At 36.5% G+C, this 19,112-nt stretch overlaps 4 protein-coding genes across 10 annotated transcripts; 1 reads left to right on the plus strand and 3 right to left on the minus strand.

Annotated features, from left to right (window-relative positions):
* Nucleotides 1-2,155: 2,155 nt before the first annotated feature.
* On the minus strand, nucleotides 2,156-6,919 carry LOC143469021 (NADPH-dependent diflavin oxidoreductase 1-like). Of its 2 annotated transcripts, XM_076966545.1 has the most exons (15): nucleotides 6,869-6,919; nucleotides 6,618-6,706; nucleotides 6,322-6,436; nucleotides 5,729-5,840; nucleotides 5,424-5,568; nucleotides 5,215-5,342; nucleotides 5,010-5,118; nucleotides 4,790-4,875; nucleotides 4,522-4,639; nucleotides 4,254-4,389; nucleotides 3,866-4,010; nucleotides 3,531-3,670; nucleotides 3,185-3,390; nucleotides 2,825-3,029; nucleotides 2,156-2,715 (listed from the first exon to the last, which is right to left on the minus strand). In XM_076966545.1, the coding sequence occupies exons 3-15, from the start codon at nucleotides 6,429-6,431 to the stop codon at nucleotides 2,571-2,573; spliced, it is 1,785 nt and encodes a 594-aa protein (XP_076822660.1). In that variant the 5' UTR covers nucleotides 6,432-6,436; nucleotides 6,618-6,706; nucleotides 6,869-6,919; the 3' UTR covers nucleotides 2,156-2,570. The 2 variants fall into 2 exon arrangements, with proteins under 2 accessions (XP_076822660.1, XP_076822661.1); XM_076966546.1 differs by lacking the exons at nucleotides 6,618-6,706; nucleotides 6,869-6,919 and having other exon boundaries at nucleotides 5,729-5,820.
* Nucleotides 6,920-7,187: 268 nt separating this feature from the next.
* On the minus strand, nucleotides 7,188-8,294 carry LOC143469022 (transmembrane protein 41A-like). Its single transcript, XM_076966547.1, has one exon. It carries the CDS (start codon nucleotides 8,279-8,281, stop codon nucleotides 7,553-7,555), a length of 729 nt encoding a protein of 242 aa, XP_076822662.1. The 5' UTR covers nucleotides 8,282-8,294; the 3' UTR covers nucleotides 7,188-7,552.
* A 5-nt stretch (nucleotides 8,295-8,299) lies between these two features.
* On the minus strand, nucleotides 8,300-11,672 carry LOC143469023 (uncharacterized). 3 transcript variants are annotated; one of them, XM_076966548.1, is made up of 3 exons: nucleotides 10,301-10,980; nucleotides 10,045-10,202; nucleotides 8,300-9,106 (listed from the first exon to the last, which is right to left on the minus strand). In XM_076966548.1, exon 3 carries the CDS (start codon nucleotides 9,104-9,106, stop codon nucleotides 8,660-8,662), a length of 447 nt encoding a protein of 148 aa, XP_076822663.1. In that variant the 5' UTR covers nucleotides 10,045-10,202; nucleotides 10,301-10,980; the 3' UTR covers nucleotides 8,300-8,659. The 3 variants fall into 3 exon arrangements, with proteins under 3 accessions (XP_076822663.1, XP_076822664.1, XP_076822666.1); XM_076966549.1 differs by having other exon boundaries at nucleotides 10,045-10,210; XM_076966551.1 differs by lacking the exons at nucleotides 10,045-10,202; nucleotides 10,301-10,980 and adding an exon at nucleotides 11,007-11,672.
* A 375-nt stretch (nucleotides 11,673-12,047) lies between these two features.
* Nucleotides 12,048-18,896, plus strand: LOC143469015 (E3 ubiquitin-protein ligase TRIM9-like). Of its 4 annotated transcripts, none has more exons than XM_076966529.1 (15): nucleotides 12,048-12,318; nucleotides 13,293-13,491; nucleotides 13,622-13,794; nucleotides 13,946-14,140; nucleotides 14,321-14,421; nucleotides 14,499-14,622; nucleotides 14,705-14,806; nucleotides 14,921-15,057; nucleotides 15,145-15,250; nucleotides 15,382-15,517; nucleotides 15,585-15,702; nucleotides 16,098-16,303; nucleotides 16,388-16,498; nucleotides 16,647-16,779; nucleotides 16,847-18,896. In XM_076966529.1, the coding sequence occupies exons 1-15, from the start codon at nucleotides 12,154-12,156 to the stop codon at nucleotides 17,172-17,174; spliced, it is 2,334 nt and encodes a 777-aa protein (XP_076822644.1). In that variant the 5' UTR covers nucleotides 12,048-12,153; the 3' UTR covers nucleotides 17,175-18,896. The 4 variants fall into 4 exon arrangements, with proteins under 4 accessions (XP_076822644.1, XP_076822645.1, XP_076822646.1 ...); XM_076966530.1 differs by having other exon boundaries at nucleotides 16,850-18,896; XM_076966531.1 differs by having other exon boundaries at nucleotides 13,964-14,140.
* Nucleotides 18,897-19,112: the final 216 nt, after the last annotated feature.

Here is a 19,112-nt window from a genome sequence, read left to right on the forward strand (position 1 = left end):
CAAGCAAGTCGTGTGGTGGATGTCAATCAAAATCGTCTTACCGCGAATCAATATATTGTCACCTCTGACAATTTTGCTACAAAACCGGTCAGTTGCTGTAGTATTTTCAAATTCCCAAAAGGGTTAACGCGTGCTCATTGAAAGTTATTACGTTTTCTCAATATTAATATCTCAATATCATCGGAATAAGTAATAAACCGAATGGAACAAGTAAAAATCCCGTAATAAAACAGTTTCAAGTATCGGCTCGATATAGCCTTACTGAAGTTAACTGACGATGTTATTTAACTTATTCCATTCGGTGATATCATGATTTCGTTTCATTGATGGCCCTATATTCCTTTGATAGAATTAATATGGGGCCCATGGGAATATCAGAAAATACTAGAAAAGACGTAGAAAACGCGGTATTAAAATATCGTATTGTTTCATCGTTCAGAGCGATATTCTGCAGGACACATAATGTCGTCGGTATCGCTGTATCTTGTGTTAGTTTAACCAAAGCTTTAATAAAACGTCTTGTTACTTTGCTGGCCTGATTTACGAAAAGGAAAATTAACTACAAGCGGTAACATTTCGGTAGAGTTGACCCTTTGGCGCATAAGTTATTATGACAGGTCCGATAAAATGTTGATAAAAACTGACTGCACGGTCGCTGGGAAAATTTTCGCCATTTTTCGCAGATGTGAAAACGGTCGGCAGCAAACTCCTTGGGAGTGTTACGACCTGGCCAAGTTATACTTTACACGGTCTGAATATGAAAATATTTGCTTTTGTCAGGCACAATCTACCAAACAAGTTTCACGGCCACAGTCATTGCCCACCTGCCTATCGTAGGTCTCTGTCCCAAGCCTTCTGGGAAAATCGCTGGGAGACCGTTTTGATGGACGAGGGCACTGAAATAATATTATTCACTTCGATTAAAACAATGTGAAAAGGTCTACTGCGGGCACAATTGAAGTTGAAGTGTCTTTGTTGTCGTGGTAAAAACCTTGCGTTAAGTCTTCGCTCTGTCTTACGGCTTATGTCCACGTTATTGGAAAGGAAATTGTCTCTTCAGAGCTACCGTGTGTGGTCCACGTCATTGTAATTCGAAATACGAGAACCACAGCTTATATACCTTTCAAGCCGAACCGTATAAAAACGGTTGATAAAATAACGACCACATATCATTTTAGAGCAGCAAGATACCCGTAGTACCGGTAGTACCGGTAGTACTGGCTAGGTACCGATTCAAGTTGCAAAATTTGAGTTGACTTTCACCAGATTACACAATGATTAGAATTTGAAATGTCTTTTATAGCGGCTGCCAGGTCCTGGAACGCTGTACCGCATAAAATGTGCACTATATGCAGAAAACCTGAACTTTTTTTAAAAATTACTAAAACGCATTGACTTAAAGCGCTTTTGAGCGGATTTTTATCGGGTATAGGGCGCTGAACAAATTTTTATTATTATTCGGTTTAAACCTACAAAATGATTTAAGAGCAAAAAGTGACTGTTTAGGCCGGCTTAGACGGATGCGAAGCAAAAGAAACGTCATATTTCGGGTTTCTACACAAAGAAGGCATAAATGGTGGTTAGTGCTGTGTGGGGTCAAAATGCACAGAAGCGCACGTTTAACTCGACTTTGCGACAAAAACGTTTCGTTATAATCTACATTTCGGTCCCCGACATTCGTCATCAACAACAAAACATTGTACGCGTCGCTAACGCTTAGAAGATTTTATTGTGATGTAATAATCGGCTTGACGGACGGCTTGTCGCGAATTGCACCACGCTGCGAGTATTATCTACATGATTTAACAATAAGAATTTACTTCGAGCGATAAGTCCGCCCCCCGCTGAACACTGAGTGCGTTTTCCTGGCCGACGGTCGCGTAAAATGCCAATGTATTAGCGAAGTATTATCCACGCTTTTTATAGCTCAAGAGAAAGTCACCAAATATGTTTATTAATGTAGTTTGTGTAATTCGAAACGGAACAAAGAAAATAAACTAAGTCACGTGATACAATCGACTAGAATTTTACGAATTCATTCGGAATTTTTGTTCAAAGACACAGGATTTGTGTAGACCGTCATGATAATTTCACTCCAAAGCCATTAATATTTTCTCACGTGTTGAACATTTTGCTTGAAAATCAATAAAAAAAGTCTTTCTTAACATTTTTTTATTTGCTTAAACACACAATACATAGCTGTCATTTCAAAAGTTGAGCAACAAAAGAGAACAATGAAATTCGTCAAGCTCTGGTTATGTTTTGCAAAAATTGACAAGCATTTAACAATTAGAGTTATTTTCTGATTTTCTCTATGCTTACTCCGACGAAGCTAAGCAAAAAGTTGGCGGAGTGTAACAATATCAGACTGCAACGGTCAACAAACCACAAAATCAGCCTTAATCCTGCCAACTAGCGAGTTACAAAATTTAATCATCAAACAATTAAATTCAATAAAACTTGCGGAAAGTACCTAAAAGTTACACTCAACAATATTGCTATAACATGGGAACTCGCACCAAGCAACTTGCAGCAAGCGCTGATGTGAATTTTGAAAACTATGGACGTGCTTACGACCACGTCTCTTGCTGGTATCGTTTGTTTCGTTGAAGTTCTTCGTAAAAATATTGTGCCTCCTCTGACGTCATGTTTCCTTGGGCTTGAAAAATGTCCAGGAAGGCACTCTTGACGTCATCTGGCATATTTTTTGAATTCCTTGAATGGAAAGTAAAAAAAATTTCTTAGTTAATTCTCGTACGATAAGCTCTCTACTATCATATGTAGTAATTACAGCAAGCTTTATATGTTGTGTTTTTCCAATTACCCGGCGACAAACACACAAGCGTTTTTATGTTTTATCAGATTCCACAACTCGACCGCATTTTCCTTTATGTTGTGTTGAACGTAAACTTTCTCTTCTTGATCTCTTGAAAAAGCAGCAAAAAATTTCACGGGTAAAGTTTTCCATTCTTCTTCGAAGTAATAGTCGGCTGCTTTGCCACGGCATCCAAAAAATACGACAGTAACAGCTGGCAGCATTGAAACATAAACATCAAATCAACCAAAGTTACTGCGGGTAGAAGTAAAAATACATATAGCCAGCTTTCTGTTTAAAAATACTCGTAAATTCTATGACTGTCTTTGTCAAGTATTCTATAAAATCAAGTTTTAGCCGAAAATTCACCTTGAGAGTAACTTGAAGATCTCTCGTGGGCTGCGCTTCGGAAGGGGGCTATTCCTGTGCCAGGTCCCACCATTATACACGGTGCATTCCGTGAAAAACGAATCCCACCACGTTTTATCCAAATCGGAGCCTTAGTTAAAGGCTTAAGTGTGGAAAGCCAGTTGGAACAAAGACCTTTTCTTGGATGGGACAACCGGGTCTTGTATCTACGATTGATCAAAAGCTTAGGATGTGGGCTAATGCGTAAGCGTTTTAATACTAGCCCACACTAAGTAGAAATTTAACAACACACAACAATACAGCACACAATTATACTATAAAAGATTTTATCAAATGAAATACTTACTTTACCACAGCGACTAGCACGTGTAATTCTCCTTTATGCTTACTCGGAGAAGAAGCGATCGAAAACGCACGAGGCCGTATGATGGGAAAGATGTCAAATATTCTCTCCAAGGAAATTTCACGTGATGTCTTGTGAAAGTCCTTAAAGACGGCATAAAATGTTAGAATAAATTTACGTGGAAAGTGACCTTTGTACCGGCTATGTCCTATCTTGTGATTGCAGGAATCTGAAGTGAAACGCTTGATTGGACCAACGTGGTTTAAACTAAAGCATCCCACAAGAGCTTATAGTATAAAGCAAGCAGTGATAAAAATGCGTTATAAACAGAAACATACTTGTAACACTTCCAAGATAGTGCGTCGGGGCCGATTAGCATAATCGTATCTTTCCTCTGTTCCTTCTGGTGAGCCAAACTCGGTTAATTTTTCTTTTTCCAACTCGTCGGAAGAGACATGCGCCAACAGCTGGAAGAAGCTTCTCCTGAAAAAATGAATTTTACTTTAGTTGTGAGTTCATTACTTACTATCAATGGTTAAACTTATGAGTATACAATTATAGAGTTAAATTCTACAAAAGTTGTGTTGATCATTGGGATGGTAAGACAGAATAATATGCAGTGCCGTTGAGTGTTTAAAATAGTAACTAAAGAGATTAAACCATTCCACCAATCGGTTTTTATCACAGATTGAACAGAAATTAAAACAAATTTTAACAAACTGTTACCTTGGAACAGACATAAAATCTAAATAATTCTTTGCTAGTTCTCGCAACGTCACCGGTTTTGGGATCGCAATTGAAAAATCACAATCGGTTGTTGCTTCAAACACCATCGGAGTGTCTGCTACAAAGGGCAATGCACCTGTAGAAACAAGCATTAATAATAATGACTTTGCATTTGATGAATATATTTATCACCATTTTACTGGCACAATATAGGATGAAAACAATGATACTACCGAATAATTCCAATAAATTGTTCAAAATAACATACTGAGAAATTCTTCTACATCCGCTTTGACATTGGATGGCTGGATCATGACAACATCCCCAGGTTCATATGCAAGCTCCTCACTTACTGCTGATACGTCGAAACTTAGCAGGCGAGTTTCCTAGAAAATAGTAAGAACGTGTGAAATACCAAATCAAAAAACTTTTTGTTAGTCCTGGATATTTTTCTGATGAACTAATGCAAACTGATGATGCTTTATACCCAAAATTTTATCTACATGCATTCGTACACATTTAAAAGATAAATTTACCTGGAAGTGATCTACGCTAGTTACTCTTGTATTACTCTTCACTGGGGCCAGGAAAGGATGTTTTCTATTGTAAGTTTGTTTCATCCCTGTGACGTGAATTACAACAAACATGCTTGCTTGTATGAACGTTGCATAAAAACACTTCTCTACAGTCAGTTTCTTTGATTTTAATGTATTTTAAAACAAAGGCAGCAGGTCAAAAAGGGAACGAAATGCTTACCATTCCCATTAACAAACAGTTGATCTCTGATTACCAAGGATGAATTTCCGTTCTCCATCTTTACATTGAAACCAGGAGGAGGCAGTGAACTACCCAACGGTGAAGTGTACTGTCGTAGATTTCGAGAATAAATGACAAAAAGCAATGGCTTGACAGGCAACTAATGACACACCAGTATAAATATGACGTAAAAGTAGTAACGAACCTGTTCATCTACAGGGTGCAAGTTTATCAATTTTTGCCACATCTCTGTCACCCATGGGTCAACAACCGCATCTGGCCCCCAGTCATGCTGGTCATCTGCCAAACCCAGCTTCAATAGAGGATCAGCACCTGATCAACGATTAGACATTACTAGTTTATTTAACCAAGGTCACAGCACCAAATAATTAGAGCTTACAGCATTACTGGTACCTAGATTTTCCAATCTTCTGCAGAGCTTCTTGGCAACAAAATTGTACTTTGCATAGGAAGAATCGCCAAGACCAAGCACTCCAAACTTGAGGTCTGCAAGACAAGTAGGTGGCAGATTCTTTCTCATAATAAACCTCCAGAATTTCTGTCAAAAAAAGACAGTAATAGGATGAAAATGTCAAAAAGTTTGTTAAAAATTTTAGCATGTTAAAAAATGTTAAAATGTTTAAAGTTGATAAAATATGATGGAGAAATATATACTGGCAACTTGTGATAGACAAGAACATAATCCTCATTTAGCGAACCTTCATGTTATCAGGTGGCTCCCCTTGACCAGTTGTTGAACAAACAAATACAGCAACTTCAGCATTTACCAGGTCTTCAATGTTGTAATCATCTAAAGCCATGCACGAGCAACTATACAGACATTGTTTATACAATATATATATACCGTATATCCAACAACTATATATATTAGCAGGATTAGTACCAGTGTAACCATAGCTGGGCACCAGCTCTTTTTAAAAAAGCATCGCTCACACTCTTCGCTAAGAAAAAGAGCTCTCTTTGTCGCTCCCGGTGTTTTTAGAAATTAAAACGTATATGCCTTATTTTTATCATCATCATCACGTCAGGTGGTTACTTGCTAATAGCCTTGAGTTAGTCTCAAAGCAGTCTTCCTTTGTCCACAGCATAAAAATAGTCCCAATGCAGTCAAAAAATTTAGATTTTTAATCTAACTTAATGTTTTTAGGAAGCTTTTTTCTATTTTGTGCTTTCATAGTGTTGTTTGTGAAAAAAAAGAATGATAATGGATAGCCCTAAAATGAGCGTGCTCGTGCCCATCTGAGTGTAACCAATATAACAGATACTTTGGTACAATTTCTATAATTTTTACCTGAAGTTGGATCCTCTGCTCTGCATCACGATTCTTTCACAGACTTCTTCTGCTGTTCCAGTTTGGCTCCCATAGAGAACTAAGATTGGATGTTGATGATCTTTTGTCATGTTTCCTGGAATACACAAACAGCAAAGGTTTAATATAAAAATAATCATAAGATATGAATACAATACAAATTATTGAAACAGCTATTAGAATGTATTACGTCACAGAATGCAAAAATGTTGATGAGATATTGCCAATGCTATGATCCATCAAAAATGCTGCCGATTTCAATAAAAAACAAAACTCACGTTATGAGCAAATTCAATTATTTATAAAAATATCCGTTAAAAACTTTCTTCAGGCGATCGTCTTTCACCTTTGACTGGTGGTATGGACACTGCCCAAAAACAAATAAAACATCAGTTATTGGTGCACAAGATTCATATATCCTTTCCTAGATGTTAAAGATATATATTTTGTCTAAATTTAGCATTTAAATTTCCAACATTGCATAGCTGAGTATGTGAATAGTTCAATATCCAAAAAAAAAACAGCTTACATGGCGACAGGCTGAACCACAGCAGTCTCCTCTCTTTAAATGATAACTTCTTGTCCAAACAATGTATTTTGTTTTTGGATCTTCATAAAAAAGATTTCCAAGTTCGTCTGCTTCCTTGTGCCTTCTAATTATTTCTCTATCTTCCTCATTTAAATGACTTGGGGCAGAGTTAGACAAGAAACTGACCTGATCCAGGAATGACTCACGTTGAAAATTTTTTTGCGGTAATTTCAATAATTTTCTTTTCTTCCATAGATGACAGCGTATTACTTGGAAGATTGGAGGAAATTTAAAAAGTGACATTTACCGATATATGAAACTGGAATTTTAGATATAAATTTGATGTTTTACTGATTATTGCCATAATATTCAATGACTACATCAAAATCAATGCAAATTACTTTCTGATGTACTTGCAAACAAGCTCAGTAACAGAAAGAAAACACAACAGGAAGTACCAATAAAGATCAAAAACAAACAAAAGTCAACTAACATAAAAAGTCATTGCAGCATAAATAACGCTGGAGTATTCCAGTTTTAAAATGGTCAAATTGCAAATTTACAATCGTGTTTACAAAAATCAAATATTAAGAGCAACTGCATGCACGTTTTACATTATGTGCATGTCCATGAATGTATTGTTAACAACGCAATTTGCAAGCTTACTTAAAAACCAGCATTAAGTTATTTACCTGATTGATCATGGCTGCTAGATCTTTTCATTAAAACACCTGGTAAAACAGCAACAATTGCAACCAATAACATGCTTAGAAAGGTGGAGAATGAAAACATGTCATTCATTGAAGATACGGATGATAATATGCATCCAGTCTTTACACAGATAAAATTGTACGGCATCAAACCAACTAAAACCGAAAGAAAAAATGACCTAATTGGAACACCAATGATGGGAGAAGCCATATTTAAAAACCAGTTCGGGCTCATTGGGAAAAGTCGAGCAGAAAGTAGGAAATAAAATAAACGGTCTTTGTTGGCAACTACTTGCTGCTGAAGTGTTGATAACTTATTCGGAAACTTACTGATCAGTAACTGTTTTCCAAATGTTTTTGAAAGCATGAAACAGGTAGTAGCCCCAGTTGCCGATAGCACACATACCAATGGAAAACCAATCCAAGTTCCAAAAAGTGCACCTCCTAAAACATTTGTGAATACCGATCCAGGAATCGCAAATGCTTGCTTATACAAATAAGCAGCACAAAACAAGACGACCACAGATACATAATGATCTTGCTGGTACTGGTGCAAAACAACTGACATATTCTTCAAGTCTTCCAGATCGTGGGGAAAATGAATATCAAATTTTGTTTCAAGCTGTTTAGAAAGAAAAAGTAAACTCAAAGTACTAACGCCAAATATAATACCCAGGCCCACTAAAGATTTATAAATACTCATTATGCCTAGGTTAGCCTCCTGCAAATGAAAAAAAGAAAAGTCAACTTAACTGAAGGTTCTTATAATACTACCTGTATGAGATGAATATATTTTATATAAAACGACAAAACCAAAATTTGAAAAAGTTTTCGCCATAATTATAAAAACCATGTAAACTACCGGCTGTTGGCCTAGGGTAAAATATCTATTGGGATTTTATACCACAGACCCATTTGATTTCACAGGAACTAATACTTTAAAGACTTTAAACGTATGTAAGTGTAATGGCTTAAATTTTATTTATAACAAAATAACAATATCATATATACTGATAACTCAACCAAAAGCACACAGATAATCAACGACATGTTGCATTTTCGAAATAACACGTTTTGTCTGTTATCTTTTTTCTGGGCCAGTCCAAGAATCAACAGTTTGTTCTTCTTTACCAGGATTTATTTCTGGATTTACTTTTGTAACTTTTTCTTTGTGAACTTTTTCTTCTAGTTGCTTTACACGCTCTTGAATTATGTGATATTGTTCAATGTTTGCCTCCAGCTCTTCAATAGTTGGTGGATCTGTTCGTCGAAGTCTTAGCCAGGAATCCCATTCGTTTGTTATTTTTGTCGGTAGCAATCCAGGTTCTCTTCTCGCATTGTAGTCAATTCCATAGGGTTCAACTATTCTTTTCAGTTTGTGATTTTCTCTCATTCCAAGGAAGTATCGTTGTGGGGGAATCTCGAAATACTTATTCCCATCCAGATCCCTCCCTGCAAACACTTTTTCAGGTCTAAGTTTTAAAGTTTCAGCTGCCCGAGCAGAGATTCTGGCCAAAAGTGAAAACATCTAAAAACAATGAACAAAGTGACCATTTCTTCACTGGCAGACTACAAGGTTCGAGTTAGGCCATTTGATTAAAAAGTCATAAATATGCAAATGACTGTGATATAGAAGTACAGTATACTTTCAAAGTTAACAAATAACAATTCACAATAACATGCAAAAACACAATTTGTAGGAATAAAACGCTGTAAAAATAAACTGTATCTTAACACAGGCCAACAAAAAAATTTTTTTTTTCAAAAGGCATGATATGTTAGATCAATTTAGGGGTATATCAGGGGCGCTCAGTCCGAAAATGCCATTATTTTTGCTGAGTTGGCTCTAGTTTTTGAGATATTGCTTCTTCCTACATATACCATGAAAAGTTAGAAATGTATACTAGTGAGTAACATAAGTTAATAAAAACTGAAGCCATGTGAAGCAGCTATTTAGTTTTGCCCAAATGTTGAGTTGTCTGGCACAAATTCCTTGCTTGGGAGGTAAATAAGGCCTTAGATTAGTTTATATCATTTCCAATCAAGCATAACCATCATCATCCCATCAAGAAACTTTCTCATACTGAGCATAACTGGGAGATATGCGTTGATTTGAAAATGGTCAACTTTCTCTTAGGACAACAAGGTGGCTACACCAAGTATCCTGCTTTATTTGTTATTGGGATAGTCGGGCCACTGATCAACACTGGATTAAAAAGGAATGGCCCATACGTGCACGGAGACAAAAACATTGTAAATGAACCTTCAGTCGTGATCACATCATTTTACCCCCATTGCACATCAAATGGGGTTTGATGAAACAATTTGTCAAGGCCTTACAAGATGGTGCTTGTTTTGATTACTTGTGCAAAGTATTTCCTGGTCTTAGTATTAAAAAGTTGAAAGCAGGAATTTTTGATGGGCCACAAATACGAAAATTAATGAAACATCAAGTTTTTCCCTCACATATAAATGAAGTTGAGAAGGCAGCCTGGCACTCTTTCGTTGCAGTTGTAAAAGGATTTCTTGGAAACACAAAAGCAAGCAACTACAGTATGTGGATCTCGTACAAGTGATGCTTACGAATTTTCAAGCGAATCTATTCAGTCACTTGGATCGCTTCCCTGAAAACCTCGGAAATATGAGTGAGGAACAAGGTGAAAAGTTTCATCAAGATATCAAATTAACGGAACAGAGATATCAAGGTAGAAGGGATACTCACCTGATGGCAGATTACTGCTGGTGCCTAATGCAAAGCTGTCCACAACAAGACTACAGGCGAAAGTCGTACAAGAGGACTTTCCTGCAGATGACTTCAAGCTAATTTCAGTAAATAACTAGAGTGAATCTAAGAACTTCACTAATGCACATCCTGAGATGGATATATTTCTTCATGAAGTGTTTTGCTTTGAATACTCCGTGGTAAATGAAAAAAATTGATTGCTTGTTCATTTCGTTTGTTTTCACAAATTGTCATCTTTCTTACGTAGGCTTAGGCATACTTGGTTTGTTATTACCATACTACTGCTACTTATTATTTACTTCAAGCAAGTTTTAATGTGGTATTGGAAGCTTAGTCTCACAAATTGCAATATGATAAGAAAATCTGATTAAAATACGAATAAATGGGGCATTTTTTGTGTTGAATATATGGAAAAGAATAGATTTATGCAGCACTTCTTCATTTAACTAATCTCACTGTCTCTTTAGCTTTTGCTCATTCTTGTGGTTTTAGTGCTGACTGCTGATAGACTTACTACAACATTTAATATAGGCTGTTTCTTAAGATAAAATGCAACTTAGCTTCAAATTTTAAATGTACGAAAAATATCGAAATTTGCTAATATCTTAAAAACTAGAACCAATCTGCGAAAACTGATGGCATTTTCGAGCTCAGCGCCCCTGCTATACTTTAAAATCGTTCTTACCTTCCATGCCAAAATTTTGTTGTTGGCCTGTGTAATTAACAGCCGTCAGTCATCGTCATTTCAGAAGTTACTTTCTTGCCTTAATTGATTAGTAGAGTAATAACCTTATTTATGAATAAATACATTGAGCCAAGAAACTTGTGGTCTCTTATACTTGTGTACACTGACTTCAAGGTCTGAATGAGAAGGAGTTATGAGGTGATAGGAAAGAAAATATGTCATAATAACTTCTCAATGCTCGATCGTGATATGGGAGTGGAAAAGTAAAAGAGATCCGAAACTTGTAACTGCGTTCCAATAACCAGGGCATTGATTCCCAACTCTTCGCTCCTAACTTATTTAAACTTCATTGATTAATGTAATTCAACCAGAAATGCAAGTTGAGTTTTCAATTTTCGAAAAATTATTCGACCGAAGCCGAATTTGGGGTCATTTACGAAATTCGGCCAAGCTAAATTCTTAAATTCGGTCTACCAAAACTTTGCGACCCCTCTGAGCTCTGGGCTCTGGCCTCTATTAAGCTAGTTTAGGACATATTGGCATTCCTCTTGTAACTTGATTTTTCCTGCGAGATATGTTGTTTTTCTAGCTGCAATTTTATTAATTACTAATTTGGTAACGCAACCTTGATTCCTGACTACTGGCCCAGGGGCTGGTCCTGGACGACCTTATACTAACCAGACACATAAAACTTTTCTATGAACCCTTCTGTATTCTTTCTGCAATTTTCTGGGGAAGAACCTGGTAGTTCCCCTAGTAAATAATTGCGATTTTGTGTAATTATATTTTTAAATAATTTGTGGCGAAGCTAAAATATAGAAATATAAAATATTATTGGAGTTTTGACAACAAACTTAGCAGAGCTAAAATAAAAAAAAGTCTGTAAATCTTCATTTTGTATTGAATTCTGCTATCGGTAAGTATCATCTTGAGGCAAAGATCAGCTTTACAGCGAATGAAGTGCCAAAGGCAAAGTATGGTGTAATTAGCAAACAGTTGCAGATAGCAAAAAACGCTTTACGCTCTTCCAACGAAACAAGATCGGTTTATAGTTTGGAAATAATTCACCGTTAACTGGTATGCTTGCATGTTTTCTTGATATAGGTTTTTGTGAACTGCAGCAAAGTCGATTGCGTTATATAAAAAGATGTTGGGTGCTTTCAAAACATGGGCGCTAGGTCAAAGATCTGGAAAATATTCACCATTCACCACTGCTACCATCACTGATACAAATGATGCCAATAATTCTGTCTTTTTGATATCTCATTCCAAGCAATCTTCTGTCGACAAGGAAGACTACAAAGAAATGGAGGTGAGCGCTTTATTTACACCAGATTGTTTGGCTACATTCATGATTGTTAGTTAGCCAAAGCATATTCATGCACATTGGATTCTTGAGATGTCAAGTAAATTTGCGAACTTTAAACAAAACACCTTTTTAGCTAACCGCCTTGCACTTGAAATAATGATAATGATAAGCACAAAAGCAGCGTTGAAGTGTTATGTCCGGGTAACTCAAGTCTATTGTGCGACTAGTGTGTGATGACGCCAAAAACCTAGTGTGTTATCGGTAAACTACTTAAATCGATTGAAACTCTTAAGTCGAGGCATTAGGACTACAGCACAGAGTGTTTAACCTGCAGTGGTTACAGCATGCTTCCTTTAAAATAAATTTACAAATAAAGCTTCGTATTTCTTGTGCACAGCTTTAGGATAAGGTAAGTAGGCTAATAATAACATGGTAAAAACTGTTTGTGTGGCACTTAGTAGCTGAAGGTTATGAAGGTTACTTCTCTCAGTCCTTGACTCAAAATGTTGCGATAATTAGACCTTTTATCGATTGAATAACGGCGTTTTCGTTTCATAACTCGTTACTGGTAGCATAATTATGAGCATTTTTAGGTGCACAGTAGTGAATGCTGGGCCGTTATCAAAGCAAAGGTTATTTTATTTCAAAGTTATCGTGTTGTTTGCTTAAGTTGTTTGCCTAGTAACGGCTCGTTCATTAAAACATGCTTAAGTGGAAATTGAATAGGCGTCAGGTAGTACTGTATATAAATACTAATATGATCCTATTAAGTACAATTAGCCAAATAGCAAATTATTTTTCGTATTAAGCATTGAAAATTTTTGCAATGCTTTATAGTAGTCCTATGAATTTAATACTACATAGCATAGAATACTGCGTTCGTCATTTGTTACGCAAATTCAATCAGTCAACACGAAGAGACTAGGTCTACGGCAAGGTTGACACTTTAAATGTTTAAACTGCGCCGTTGGTTTTAGATGAGGGCTTACGGACATCTGCTGTGTTGCCCTCTCTGTGAAGAACTATTCACCCATCCCGTTCTTCTACCTTGCCAGCATAGCTTGTGCTATGGATGCGCTAGAGCCCAGCTCCTCTCATCTGAAGGAAATGATGAAATCGCTGACATGCTGACGTCATCCTTGATGTTGCGCAAGAATTCAGATTCAGACCTAGGAAGTATATAAGCAAGCCTACTACTGTATATCATCACCAATATGTTGTTCTGTTCATGACAATGAACTTGGGCTTACAAGTTTTTACATGATACAAAAGTAAATGCATTTTTTTATTGATTTACATTTTGTAGGGGCAGTTAGGGCTACTTTGCTGCCCGAATCATCACCTATCACTAGAAAGTTCTTACCGCTAAGGCATGGAGCTTCACCTCGATCGATGACATCAGGCACTGATGCTTTACCGAAGAGTTCGAAACTAGATGATTCCACAATAGTTTCTTCCACTAATTGCGTGCATTTCGAGGTTAGGCTATCGCAAACTCAATTCTGTCATGAAAATTATTTCCTTCATCGCACGATTTTACGCTGATAATGTCTTTAAAATTTTTACTCTTGTTTAGCACAATTCAAAATTTGAAGATTTTATGAATTAAATTGAGAAAAATATGTTTTAGGCCGACGCTGGTTTTCAGGGAAATTCACCAAGACCTAATAAATTGACAAAAGTTTTTACTCCATCGCGTGTTACGTCTTCGTCTTACTCGTCAACGTTTAAACCTCCATCGAAACCGAGTACTTTACGTCGCAGCAATTCAACGTCGTCCCTTGCCAGAAAAGAAAACATGCGTCATCGCTACCAGCAGCAACAGGTGACGACTTGAGAATTATTGACAAATGAAAGATAGTGTTCATAAGACAAAAAGCCTGACCATTCTAACATATACACTATCCTCAGCTTTTAAAAAAATGATTTGCGAATGCTTACGGGTAACAACTATTTTCTTTGAATGTCAAGAAAATGATTTTAATATTCATTCTTTTGCTGTCAGAACATTGGAAGTATTAAGCAAAGTCGTGCCAGCAACCTTTTTTGTCCAACCTGCGAGAAAAAGGTTGATCTTGGAAAGCAAGGAATCTCTGGATTATTTCGGTTATTACATCATAAACATATGAAATATATAACGCTATACAAACTATTACGTTTCATGTGGTTTTGCTTGCTTCTAGAAACTTTGCGCTGGAAAGCATTGTAGAAAAGTTTCGTTCAGCAGCCAAAGCCGCTGTGGCCGTACGATGCGGATATTGCAAACCTCCTGCTGCGGATGCCACAAAATCGTGCCTCGATTGCAAGGTAATTAGCTAATACAGTTGATATTCAGTAATACGCTTCTACATAACAAAATATGTTTGGTAAAATATATTTCTCAACAAAGCTAAGCTATTGCAACGAGTGTTTCAAAGCTGTCCACATTTGGGGAACAAAAAAAGCAAGACATGGTTATATTGGACCAACCAACAACTTTACCAGACCAAAGGTACAAATACCGTGGATTGCAAGTTTCCTGCAACGGTATTGTAAGATATTTCTATATATTTGGGCCCAAAAATGAAATGAATTCTCGTAAGACAAACTTCTACGTGTATGCCAGGTACTTCTCTGTCCCGAGCATTCAAACGAAGTAAGCATGTACTGCAATAAATGTAAGAAATCTGTCTGCCGTATGTGCAAGCTTGGTGGGGGATCTCATGTCAATCATTCTGTATCATCGGCGAAATCTGCCTATAGGTTATTATTATAAAGTTTGAATAGCGCACACAAAGTACAAAAAAGCACTGAATGTAGCCTGATGTAAAAAACATATTTTTGTCTTAGAGAAAGCAAGGAGCGCCTGTACGAAGACTTGGCCATTCTGAAAACTAAAAGAGAAGCAGTTGATGCCAAAATCGAAACACTAGGAGAAGCTTTTAAAACATTGGAGGTATAAATAAAAAGCATATAGGCCTACGTAGAAATTGTTTGTCGTAGCTAATTTAAGCACTGCATACGGTACAGCTTTGATAAACTTAACTTTGTATCAATAATCATGGTAAATTCGCTTGGCATCTTTAGCAATCGGAAGCACAAACTCGGGAAAATATTCATTCGTCACTTGACGACATGCATCGACTATTGGAGAAAAAGCGAAACGATTTGTTGGCAAAAACGGACGCGGAAATGCGTGAAAAAGAACTTATATTACGGCAAGGTTAACTTAATGTCAATTTAAATTCAATTAACTCCATGATGCCGTTCCTCACATCGCGTTGTTTCAGAGATGCAACGACAACAGAAAAACTTGATGTCCGCTTCAATTGCAAGTTTTGCTGAAGAAGTTCTTAAAGAGATCGAACCAAGTTTCTTTCTGCAAACGTCACTTATGGTTGAGCTGAAGTAAGTACGTAGACTTTTCGGCTATACGGATTGTAAGCAAAGAACATGGACAATGTGATATAGGTTTAGGACAACTAGTTTAATATTACTTTTTATAACTTAGTTTTGTGTAGCCTTTATGGTTTTAGTTAATCATATCGCATATAAAGTGCTAAAAACCTCCCGCAGAATGTAGGCCTAAAGCGCAACTTAAAAAAGGATGGCAATCTAAAGATGACTTTGACTGATTCAGTGAATTTCACTTTCGGGCCTTATTCGGGCTTCAAATAAAATTTTTTGTTTGTGCCAGGTTCGGATTTGTAGCCTATTTTCGGGTTCAGGTGAACAATATAAGGCCGGTTTACAACTCTGCGACTAGGTATGTCGTATAATTTTGATTTTATTTTTTCTTATAGACTAAAAGAAGCTATCGAGCAGTTATCGGACAACAGAGATGCAGCAGAATTGACTTTGAATTCACCGGCAATGATCCTCGACGTGGACTGCGTAAAAACGCAGCTGAGCAATATAGATTTTATTTCGTTGAATTCTGACAAAAATATTGATCAGGGTATAAATGGGAAAGAAACAGACCAAAGGGAGGACTTTTCGAAAGATCAGCGTAAAGCCTTCATATTTTTGTTTGCAGCTGTAATTAACGTCCGTATCGTTGATTTGTAATGCCTTCGTTTTACATGTTATAAAGATATTCGTTTTCACTGGGTACCCACAGAACAGGGTCAATGCATCATCATTGACGACAACGCTCGCACGGCAAAGATCAAACAACCACAAGCAAGACCATGTGTTGTGAAAGGTATGAACATAAAACCAAGATCTGTGACTTTCCTGTATTGAGCTTTATATATTCAAGACTTTTGCTGTCTGTGTTTAAAGGTTATGATAACACCCTATACCCTTTACTAAACAAAATCATTCTATAACTTATTTGTTGTATAATTAAGGAAACACTCCCTTATACAACGGTAAGCATTACTGGGAGATTTCTGTGACTACTGAAGCATCGGATCAGATTATCGTGGGCGTATGTAATCTGCCTTCGGATGAGAAATTACACGGCAGTATTAGCCGAAAAAGGTTTGAATTTTTTATACTAATTTACCCTATGAAATGGCTTCTGATGTCCGTTAAAACCTGTTTTTAGCAGCGGTGCTTTTCTTCGGGTATCACCTGCAACAGCTTGCCAACTCAGCGAAGAATGGATTGAAAACAATCTGACGTCTATTTCTGACGTAAAACCAATATTTCATCTACCTGATCATCCTTATCCAAATACTCCTATTGGCACTCACTCATTTATCGTAGGCATAAGCGTAGATATTCATGCCGATCATGGTTTGGCTCGTTTTTATGATGTCTCTGCTGATGACACGCCAAATAGAAAGTTATGTTTCGAAAAGTCTTTTAAAGGTAGTCCTCCCTTTCTTCCACTTGTCGTTGTGTCAGGGCAGGCCACGTTGAAAGTTGTTTGATAATCAATTTGAATAATAAAGAAATGCAGCTCACAGGCCAAAATGCAAAGAACAGTGCAATTTATTTTGTAATTGACATGCTGTTAATTTGTCAGTTTGTAAACGCTTGTGTTTGTAGGTAGTTAATTTGTTAACAGTGAGTGTGGGAATATTTTTGTTGGTCTTTGGTACGTTGAAAAAACTAAGAATTATTAAGAACCATGAGTAAACTATTTAGTATTTAGTGCTATTTATTTTGACAACATTTCACGAGTACATATTGCAATTTTAATGACATTTAAACATACAGTAAGTGAATAATGTCGATACTACATTTCTACATCAATACAGTTTCTATGGTTTACTTTAAACAACGATAGCTCTTTAAATGTTATATGTAAAGTAGTAAGCCTATTTCTAATCTTTCAGTTCAAAACATGGAAAGTTGAATGGTTGTCATTTTAAGTTATTTGATGTCTATAAATCAGTGCACAGATCATTTTGAAGCTTGGTGTATTTTCGTAATGTTTCAAAAGATGCGTACTTGAAACTTCTATAAATAGTTTCATTGCTTTTCAAAGATTAAAAACAATACAGCCTACACAGCTATTTCGAGGACTGATTAGGCTAAATATCCTATAGATAGGTTATCCAGGCTAGGCGAGCCCCTACTGTCTTGTTGAAGAAATAGCCATAAGAAGCTTAAGGGTATAGCCAGACTGGAAAGGATAGCACAATTTTGAAGAGAAATTGTGCGTGCAAAGACGCAAGTTGTAACGTGATGCATATACCAAAACCTAAATTCTTTGTTCATTTATTAGTTTATAAATTGGGGATCAACAAATCACAAATCAATGAACAGTACACTGAACATGAAGCATTACCAGCACTTCCCATGCACTATTGGCTAAAAACCATAGTGGAAGGTGTGGCACCTGAATGCATGAGATTTATCAACACGTACGCCTAACTTTTTTGTCTTCACACCAATTTATGATAAATAAACAAAGAATTGAAGTTTCAGCGCATGCCATGACTCCAAAATTTGCGTCTTTACATACATGATTTATCGCCAAAAACTGCCATACTTTCCAATAGGGCCCAAGGGCAAATGGTAGTGTCACCGGGAAACGCGGGCTTTGTTATTTTGAGCTCATGCTCTAACCACTCGGCTATTTAGCCAACTAGCCTATATTGCAAGGAGTTAGCCTGTAGCACTGCACAACAGAGTCTATTGTTGCGAAGAAAAAAAGAGGAGAAAAAGACTTCAGAGTAATTGTGTCCCAATGCTTAGTGAGGTCGGCGTCAAAATATCATGCTGAAATCATTAGAACAGTGTTTGTCGAGGTTTGTGGCATTCTTTGCGAGTTGTGACTACCTACATCAGCACCATTTTTTGTCCTTCACAATTAGGCGAAAATGAAATTAATGATTATCTGTTTATGGCTAAGAAATGCCAAATTTATGCCTTTTGGTTCTGCCAACTTTGGCATACTTTCCAAATTGTAAATAAACTGCAAATATTGATTTCAGTAGGCAATAATGGTCAGCTAATGATTATGACAGTATGAACATTGACATTTCAAGTTTCACTTAAAGATCTATATACTTCAATACTTTTTTATTTAGTATTTAAGTTACTGAATAAAAATACAGGGAAATTTTGAAACAGAGTGGCATTACACACACACACACACACACACAGATAAATATATGCTAAATTTTGCAGTAAATATGAAATGAATGAAGCTAACAGAATTGTCCATGAAGATTTACTGTTACGCAAGGTGAGACTTTTACACAAAAATTTGTAATGAAACCAATGATGTTCAACAACAACTAATATCAGTGTTCGATAATTTTGAGGTGCAACTATTTTTGAATGTTATGAATTGTTAGGATTAAAAATACTATTGACAGCTTGTTTATTATTAGCTGGGTTATTCATCTCATTTTTTC

Source organism: Clavelina lepadiformis, chromosome 8 (assembly GCF_947623445.1).
Source record: "Clavelina lepadiformis chromosome 8, kaClaLepa1.1, whole genome shotgun sequence".
Taxonomy (NCBI): Eukaryota; Metazoa; Chordata; class Ascidiacea; order Aplousobranchia; family Clavelinidae; genus Clavelina; species Clavelina lepadiformis.